This window comes from Pocillopora damicornis, chromosome 2, assembly GCF_964200805.1.
Source record: "Pocillopora damicornis chromosome 2, jaPocDami1.2, whole genome shotgun sequence".
NCBI lineage: Eukaryota > Metazoa > Cnidaria > Anthozoa > Scleractinia > Pocilloporidae > Pocillopora > Pocillopora damicornis.
Genome location: NC_142671.1, coordinates 2,102,501 through 2,112,500, shown reverse-complemented (window position 1 = coordinate 2,112,500; position 10,000 = coordinate 2,102,501). Strand labels below are relative to the sequence as shown.

Here is a 10,000-nt window from a genome sequence, read left to right as displayed (position 1 = left end):
CTTCTCAAATGAAGTAATATATTTCATTTAATTTGACCGTGGTTTCAATAAATAGACTGGGAATAGATATGTGGATACACAGGAAAGATAAAATGGCGGCTTAAGGCGGCGAAAGGAATCTCAGTAGTTTGGTATTCTAGCGTGAAAAGGCTTGGGTGTTGTGATCTAGTTCTCAAGTAAAAAAGATCACTATCTGCAATCAGGCTTTACCACCTTTTGGAAAAAAAGAAAACATTGAAATAGTGGTGAGAAAGTAGCAAGTTTTGAAGTCAAACGAAAGATGGATAACCTGAGTTTCAGTCAAATATCATGACGTTTTGGATGTAACTTCGACACCAAATAAATAGTTTTACATGACTATACACTCAGAGGATTCTGTTGTGTTCACGTGAAGGCCATTTCAGCTTTTTATGCCACTTGTAAGTTTTAGGAAAAAAATATGCTTAGTTGTGTCATATTGAAGCCCTGTGTGATCACAAATGTGATTTATTTCGTTGTTTAGGTGGTCATTATCCATTATTTGATGAGAAAGAAAAAATTTTTACGGTTATTTCTTCTCTCGAAAAATTTATTATTTAGGTACCAAATAATCTTAAAACTGAAGATCATTGCATCCTATGATAAAACAATTTGCCCCTGATTGTTTTGTCAACTTGAATGTATGATGTAATATAGCTTGTGATTTGTGGGATTTTCACAAGTAAACTAGAAATACCTGAAGAGGGTAATGATGTACTTACTGCAAAGCATTTTGGTACAAAGTCTGCTTTGCTGTAATCTACCTGAAGGTGCTTTTTATATGCTAGTAAGACTTACACAGCTCAGTCGAAATGTTTTTGAGTAGCCGACAAGCTGGCTGCAGTAGTTATAGGCCGTAGAGGCCAAATCTCGTCCTGAAAAGCAGTCTGAAAGTGTTAAGTCAACGAAAGGTACTTAATTCTGGGCGGCCAAATTGCAGGCTGCCAGCCCATTTTGAATGAGAAGTAAAACTCTAGACTGGCTATTTTAATTAGCTTTATTGAGAATCAAACCCTGCAAGGCTTATATTCTGTTTTAGTTTGGAGTGTAACTTTTATGTTTCTTATTTTGCAGTAATTAAGTTGGCTTGTTATGGCCATTTTTCTCTTGAAAATTTTTTTCAGCCCAGTCAAAATGTTTTTTAAAAGTAGGTAAGCTGGCTATGGTAATAGGAGGTAGAGGCCAAACCTTGTCCAGACATGAAGTCTAACAAGTGTGAAGAAAGCCCCAGACATTTTGTTGTAGATGGCCAAATCCCTGGCTGCAGGCACATTTTGACTGGGCAATTTGTTATTTAGCTACTAAGTAGTCTTATTATTAAAAACTACTGCATTCCTTCCACATAATTTGCCACTGATTGTACGCTGTATATAGCTTTTGATTTGTATGATTTTCACAAGTATACACCTGAAGATGTAATGATGTACTGGGTGATGTACTCGATGCGAAGCAATTTTGGTACTAAGTGTATACCTTGTCGGTAGGTGATTTAAACATGCTAATAAGACTTGTCATTCAAATAGTATACATCAGCTGGAATAGGAATATTAAAAGAAAAAAAAATAATATATAACAATACAAGCATTTGGTTTTACGTCCAAACTAAACACCTATTGACACAAAACCTAAACCCCAAACCCTAAACCATAACTCTAACCCTAATCAGGTGACGGGCTCCTGCCCTAGCTCTAACCCTAACCCTAACCTTCGAACGATCAAGACTTCACGGTAACGTGGTGCAAGAATTATACAGCACTTTATATAAATGTTTTACTTGACGATAAAAGTTTGAATCCGTATAAGGAAAAGTAACGAAAACAGGCAACGATGATATTCTAATGCAATGGAAACACATCGTCATATTTCCGTTCAGGAATCATAATGGAAACATGAAAGGTCCAAGGAAGAATTGAGGAAAAATAGAGTTTAATTTTTCCGAAATAGGGAATCATGTTATTTCGTTCGCTCTAACTCTATGCTAACCTAAACTTAATCCAAACTCTAAACCCAATCCTAAGGTAGGGTAAAGGGTTTAAATTAGGGTTTAGGATAGCGTTAGGGTTGCTCAGGGTTAGTGGGGTTTAGTGTTAGAATTAGGGCTAGGGTTAGGGTTTAGGTTTAGGGTTTTAGCCCCTTGAAAAATATTATGAATAAGATCCAGTCACTTTTGTCACTTAAATAACCACTTGAAGAATTTTAACTAATTGGATCATTCTAACCGGTTGGATCAATTTTGATTGCTTTTATCATTTTTAATGTTTGGACCATCTAAACTAGAAGGATCATATTAAGAATGGGCAGTAGGAGTGTCTTCACTGGTGGGATCATTTTTTACTGGTTAAACCATCTATACTGGTGGGACCATTTTATCTACCTAGACCATTTTTGGCGTTTGGACCATTTGATCAGGTTAGACACTCTGTGTACATGTTAGCTAGTTGAACAATTTTAGCTAGGTAAACAATTTCAACTGGTTGGACCTTTTTATCAACATAAACCATTTTTGCCAGTTGGACCATTTTATCGACGAAGACCATTTTCACCATGATAGAACATCTTTTCAAGTTAAGCTATTTAGGCAGTTGAACCATTTAGTCTAATTAACGTTTGGAAAATATTATCTGGTTTCCCATTTTAACCGGTTGGGCCATTTTAACTGGTTAGATCATTTTCACTTGGACCATTTCAACTAGTACTGGTTGGATCATGATAACCAGTTGGACCATTTTAATCGGTTGGATCATTTTAACCAGCCGAACCCTTTCAACAAGCTGAATCACTTTAATCAGTTGAACCATTTTAACTGGTTAGATCACTCTAACCAGTTGATCATTTTAACCGGTCGGCTTGATCATTTCAACAGTTGCATCATTTTAACTAGATAAATCAGTTTAACTGGTTGGATCATTTTAACTAGTCAGACCATTTTAATGGGCTGGATCACTTTAACGTGTCGGACCATTTGAACTGGTTGGATCATTTTAACCAGTTGGATTATTTTAACCGGCTGGACCATTTCAGCTGCTGCATCATTTTAACCTGATAAGTCAATTTAACTGGTTGGGTCTTTTTAAGCAATTGGATCATTTTGACTGGGGAATTTCTTTTCACTGGTTGAATGATTTTAACTGATTAGAACCATATAACTGTTTAGACCATTTTAACCGGTTGGATCATTTTGACTAAAGGGATACTTTTTACTGCTTGAATCACTTTTCAAGTTGAAGCATTTTCAGCGGTTTCACTTGCTAGTTTAGGTGGTTGAACCAGCCGCTGGACCATTTTATTCAGTAAGACTATTTCCACCAGTTTGACCATTTTATGTAATAAGACCATTTTCCCTGGTTACACCTGTCTTATCTAGTTGGACGATTTCAACTGGTTCCACCAGTTTGTCCATTTTAGATAGTGGGATCATTTTAACAAGTTGGATCATGTTAACCAGTTGCACCATTTTATCAAGTGAGATCGTTTCTTCCAGTTGGATCATGTCATGTTACTAAAATCTCTTCACCGTTTAGCCCATTTTATCAAATTTTAGATGGTTGGACCATTTTAACCAGTTGCATCATTTTGACTGGAGTAATAATTTCTATTCGTAACCCTAGCCCTAACCCATTTTACCAATTTAATTTGGGTTTAAGAGAAGTTTTAGTGTTTTTCCACAGATTCTACTACTATTTTGCTGACAACATTGTGTTTTAGCTCGTTTGCAGCTTTTTTAAAACTGAAATAAGCTCATTTTTGCAGAAAAACAAAAAGATGTTCTCCATCCGAATTGAGCGTTTCTGTCAACTTTGGCGTAATATTTTGCAGAAATCGTGCATTTCTGCCATATTTTAGTGTTTTCAGACAAATTTCGCTGCGATCTTTTGAAAAACGTATAGTTGCAGCTGGTTTGTAGCGTTTTGGTAGTTATCTTGGCGAAAAATAGGTAAATCAACACAAATTATCTTTTTCGGTTTTAATGGGGTTTTTTGGCCAAAATTTCTCTGAGAACACTGTGTTTTAGCTGGATTCCAGCGTTGTTGCACAAACTCCATCGTTGTTTAGCTGAAAACATTACGTTAAAGCTTTTTTGCAGCGTTTTTGGCCAAGAAGAAGCTAATATTTGCAAAAAAATAAACGTGTTTTTGGGCCCCAATTGACAACAAGGATACACAACAACATTGGCTTATTACCTTATTTGTTTTATTGTCCTAACTTATGAAGTTAATTCAATTAATGCTACAGCATTGATTGAATGACGTATCATGCACTTACTTAGGAGCAAGAACACTTTTTTTTAATTCAGAAAAATAACTTTTTACTTCGTTCAAGGATCGCTGGATATAACCTATAAAACCAAGATGAAGTTACATCTATTATTTGTCATAACTTACACTAAATTAGAAATTCAAGTAATGAAATGAGGGTACTAGCCCTTTTATAGTGTTAAAAATTTCCATGTGCAGGGATACTTGTGGCGACTGGAGAAAAATCAGTCTTTAACCCCCTGAGGGAGATAGTAAGCACAGTTATCCTCTTCCCTAGAGGCAATTAGCCCAAAAGTAAGTGATCTCAGGAGCCCTCCGAAAGACTTTTCTACTGCAATAACTAAGTTCTACTGAAGCACACAATGGAGACAAAGTTGTAAAAGAATCAATGAATTCTTTAATTCTTTGTCTCTGCCAGGCCAGCCTATTGTACAAATCTCATAGCCCAGTTTCATCAGTGAATGTTTCAAGCTTCAAGCTTTTCCTACAGTTATAAACTTGTTCTCGAGGCTGACAATCAACAAGGTTCCTGTAAATTAAGTTTACAAAAAAAACTAACAATTTGTGAAAATCACACAAATCCCAAGCTATATCCAGGATTTTTCTCTCAATAAAATCAACGTTTTAAGCAAATTTGGATTTTACCTTAGTGCTTTTTTTTGTTACTTTTTAAATACATATGTATAAATAATGATCCCCTGACTCTCCCCCAAATTTTCAGAACAGATGCAAACTCTAAAGAATTATCAAGCTCTACCCTACTATTAAAAATGTTTACAACTTAGAATACCAAATTATCACACAGGATTTCTTGGTACTTTGACCTGTTTAACACCCAAAAAGAAGTGCACATACATACTACACAGAATCAGTCAAGTCAAAATGTGCTGCAGCCAATAATCGCTCGTGGCAGAAATAGCTGAAATGGCCTTCATGTGAACACAACAGAATCCTCTGAGTGTATAGCCATGTAAAAAAAATTATTTGGTGTCGAAGTTACATCCCAAACCTCATGATATTTGACTGAAACTTAGCTTATCCGTCTTTCGTTTAGACTTCAAAACTTGCTGCTTTCTCATCACCGTTTCAATGTTTTCTTGTTTTTCAAAAGGTGGTAGAGCTTGATTGCAGATAGTGATCTTTTTTACTTGAGAACTAGATCACAACACCCAAGCCTTTTCACGCTAGAATACCAAACTACTGAGATTCCCTTCGCCGCCTTAAGCCACCATTTCATCTTTCCTGTGTATCCACATATCTATTCCCAGTCTATATATCAAAACCACGGTCAAATTAAATGAGGTATATTACTTCATTTGAGAAGACATTGCAAGTGATGATTATCCTCTTTGGAGAGAGAGATCATGTTGATTTGATCTATCAACAAGAACAAAAATAAACGCCCACTACAATAAAAGGCCTAGCAACATTTAAGTAAATAAACTAACTAGTCTGCACTAGCTTCCCATCTTCATTCACATTGACAGTAGGAGGTATGTGCCCATAGAAACCATCCAAAAAATCTTTTCTGTCATTGAAAAGGAGGTTTTGGTGGATTATCGCATCACATTTACTACACATCTTCTTTCCAACACACTCTACGCATCTGTCATCACACTTTCCCTTGGCACAAATGGCACATGACACGGATGTCGTTACATATGTCGTGACATATATAAGTCTTTATATAAGTCTTTATTAAGCACTCTAAACAACAAACGTGTTTAGTTACAATGATATGAAATCAGCAAGTATAAAACCAATAAACTAACTAAATTACTAACTGAATAACTAATAAGAGAACAAACATCTATTAATAAAGGTCCTTTTGAAACGTTCAGTTCTGACAAGCGGGAGAATATAATTATGGCGCCTCTTACGTAGCGTATCCATTGTTCGCTCTGGTGGCAAAAGGTCATCTAAAGCTGTTGGAAAATCGCTGTCGGTGATCTTGGCCCACAACTTCTTATCTTTTAGAATAATAATATTTTCAATCGAAAAAAGCTCTTTACAGTAGCCAAGCTTAAAAGCTCTCTTGAACAGCCTGTCTATGCGACTCAGATACTTATGATAATACGCGCAGCCCCATACTTCTACAGCATATGTAAATATAGGTAGAATAAGACTGATAAAGAGAAGATGAAGATGATCCAGCGGCAGTCCATAGAATTTACAAACACGTAAGATGTACAGACGACTACTGGCTTTCGATATAATATTATCAAAATGTAAATCCCAGTTACACGGATCAGATTGAAAAGTTACACCCAACAACTTCAGACATGGTTTACGCTCTATAGAAACCAGAGGAGCAGGTAAGGCCTTAGTGGATTTGCCTCTAAGAAGCATCTCCCACGTTTTCTTGAAGTTTAGTTGCATACGATTAGCAGATGTCCATGCGACGATCGATCGGACCTCCTCAGCTGCTAAATTGCCGTTATTAGCCAGCGATTTTACTGGAATACTTAATGTTAAATCATCAGCATATTTCACAAGTAAATTCTGATTTGGTAGAATGGCCTTAATATCATTGACCATAATAGAAAATAGTATAGGGCCTAAAACTGTCCCCTGAGGGACACCTCTATTGATATTTACATAGTCCGTGACAATGGCATCAACAACAACTCTTTGTTTCCTGTTCTGTAAAAAACTAATAATCCAATTGGTCACGTATGGATTTATATCAAGTGTTTTCAACTTAGAGCAGAGGATATCATGAGGGACCGAATCAAAAGCTTTGCTGAAATCAAAAGAGAAGATTCTAACACAATCAAAACCCGACTCAAGCCATTTCAGCCAAGCATATTGACACTTAATTAAGGCCATTGTCGTATTGTGGCCTTTGCGGTATGCAAACTGGTCGAAGCTAATGAAGTTCTTCATATATTGAGATAATTCTTGTCTGTATACAAGACGTTCAAAAACCCTCATTATTACATTAGTCAGCGAAATAGGCCGCAACTGTGTGCAATTTTTAAAGTTGGGCTCTTTAGGCAAGGGAGTTATGTCGGCCAATTTCCAAAGATCAGGCACAATGTGATTTTCCAAAGAAAAGTTGAAAATATGGGTAACAACAGGAGCGAGGTCGTACGCAAACTCTTTCCAAAACCAGTACGGGATTCCATCTGGACCAGAGGCAGTTCTTTTTAATTTCAGTAGACTCCTGGTAACACTGGAGACCGTTAAAACAGGCATCTCGCTTGATTTCGGGATAGTGACAGTGTCAATGGGTTTATAAAGGGGATCAGTGTTAATGGAACAGAAAAAATTATTGATCTCGCTCGGGGAGATAATTGAGCTTACTTGCGAGTTGGTAGACTTCCTTCCTGTCAGGGAATTGACTGTTGACCACCAAGATTTGGATCCTGCACTATGTTTCTCAAAATTCCCTTTAACTGCTCGAACTTGATTATCTCTAATCAACTTGTTGATTTTCTCTTGAAGAGTTTGGATCTCAATCGAAACAGAATTTCCTGACATGTTACTTCGCCGAATCAATTTTCGCCGTTGGTCCAGTAGATGTTTGATTAGAGGAGAAAAGAACTGGGGGTCCCTATTAGACACACGTACTGATATACCCGGAAAACACTCATCAAACATGGACTTAATCTTGGTACAAAAAAGATTAAGTTTTCCATTCACATCTCCGCATTGATAAACATTGTCCCAGTTATGAAACTTCAACAGTTTATCCATATCCAGTTTATGATGATCACGAACATCTCTGAACATCACAGTTTTCCTTTCAGCCTTAAGTGGGATTCTGGGATATACCAGGACCACAGAGTGGTCAGATCGAACTAGTCCTTGAGTGACCGATACTTTCCTCCAAAAAATGTGGGACGTTAGTAATCAAAACATCCAAAATTTTGTTCTTTCTTGTCGGTGTATTTACCATCTGGAATAAATTTAGTTGTGTAAGAAAATCATTGTAATCTAGCTGATTGAGGTCACCACAAATTATAAGGTTGCTGTTAGGATTACCAGTCAATAAATGATCACAACTATTTGTTAGATGTTCCAATAAATCATCAGGACAATATGGCGGATCTGGAGGATGATAAACAGCAGCCACATAAAAGCTTGAGTTGGGAGTTGTAATTTTAGCCCACAAACATTCAAAGGCATTATAAAAAACGCTGTCTAATCGTTCCAACAACCAATCGCTCCTACAGACAATAGCAACACCACCGCCTGACCGGTCAGTTCTATCCTTTCGCAAAATTGAGTAATCCTTCGGACAAACGAGATGAGATGGAAAATTTGGTTTAAGCCATGTCTCGGAGATGATGCAAATATCGCAGTTGTTTGAGTGCAATTCCATATGCAAAGCAGAAGCAGCATCAACTTTCACAAGTGATCTTGCATTAATGACCATACATTTGGGGAGTATTCGGGGTAAAGAAGAAGAGTGAGTAGAAATGAAATGCAAATTTGTATCCTTGGGTCGAAGTCGTGCGCGTTTGGTCGTTGATAAAAAACAGTGGTCAGTGACACGAACTGGAATCTTGTGATGTTGTTGACGAGATCCAAATCTAGAATTAACACCAGCTCTACGACCTCTAGCTCTATAAATTCCCAATGACTTTAAGCGATGAATAAGATAATAATCCAGTTTAACCTTAGGACAACAGGAGCGAAGTTGAAATAAATTACGTCGACTGAAAGAAAATCTAGGTCTTGAAGTTTGAAGTGAAGCAGTCGGCATGTAGTTAAAATTTTCCGAACCCGGGTTAATTTCAACATCCACTGCAATAGATAGGTCCTTGATGAAACCTCTTTCGGACAGAGCAGCAACCGTCGAACCATGCTTTGACCATTTGGTGATCGGTAACTTAGTTGAGCGTCTTGCAACAGCAAGGTCTTGACCGCAGCGAGAAGCAGAAAATAGCTTTCGACTGACGCTAAAAGGGCCTTTAAAGGTAGATGGAGGCGAACAGATTGAATTGTGCTTGTCAAGATACTGAACGAACAAGGTAACAAAGCACAAAAGCTTAAAAAAACAACAACGACGACAGTAAGCGGCAGCCATCTTGGCGCACATACATAATCACACATCGCGTCACGACTATGTTCGCAATGTATAATAGATAAATAAGTATGAGCACGCCTTCAAGATGGCGTGGTAATGTTGTTGTTTATAAATGTTGTTTTTTTGGAAAATGAGCCTTTATCCTATCTCGAATGATTGAGCGAACCGCAAACTACGACAGAGCAACAACACATTGTTAAAATTGAATATTTTACATGGTCCACCGGGTCGGATGAAAACGGATTACGATCAGAGATCTTCTTAAAACCGAATCGAACGAGATAAGCGCGAGTTCCTTGATGTTTTGATTTGAATCTTTGATGGATTAATCGCGTCTATCTTCATGTCTGGATAGCTTGCGAGGAAACGGAAGGTCCGTACGGGCCACAGAGCGTCAACAAGGAAAATTATTTCGTCTGTAGAAGAGATTTTGGAAACCCTTGAGGAACAGGATCAGCCATCGGCCATTATTACACGATTACGACAGCAGAAACTCCTGCTACAAGAGAAGCTCGACACAATTCGAAAGTTAGATGAAGATATCCTCGCAGTCGTCAGCGAAGATCAGATAGATGAAAAAATTTGTGAATCGGACGAATTCTTGGAATTTACGCAGTTGGCAATAATGAGGATCGATGCAGCATCGACTCCTAGCCAATTGACCCCTTCTTCTAGATCACCTGGAAATGTC

General features: G+C 37.5%; 1 protein-coding gene across 1 annotated transcript in view; it reads left to right on the top strand.

Moving 5' to 3' along the window:
• Positions 1–10,000, top strand: part of LOC149049508 (uncharacterized) — a 21,504-nt gene that overhangs the window by 9,192 nt on the left and 2,312 nt on the right. Inside the window, exon 2 of the mRNA XM_089198019.1 lies at positions 9,665–10,000. This exon is cut by the window's right edge and continues 924 nt beyond it. Within this exon, the coding sequence (XP_089054145.1) occupies positions 9,665–10,000 (336 nt within the window). The remainder of the gene's footprint in view (positions 1–9,664) is intronic.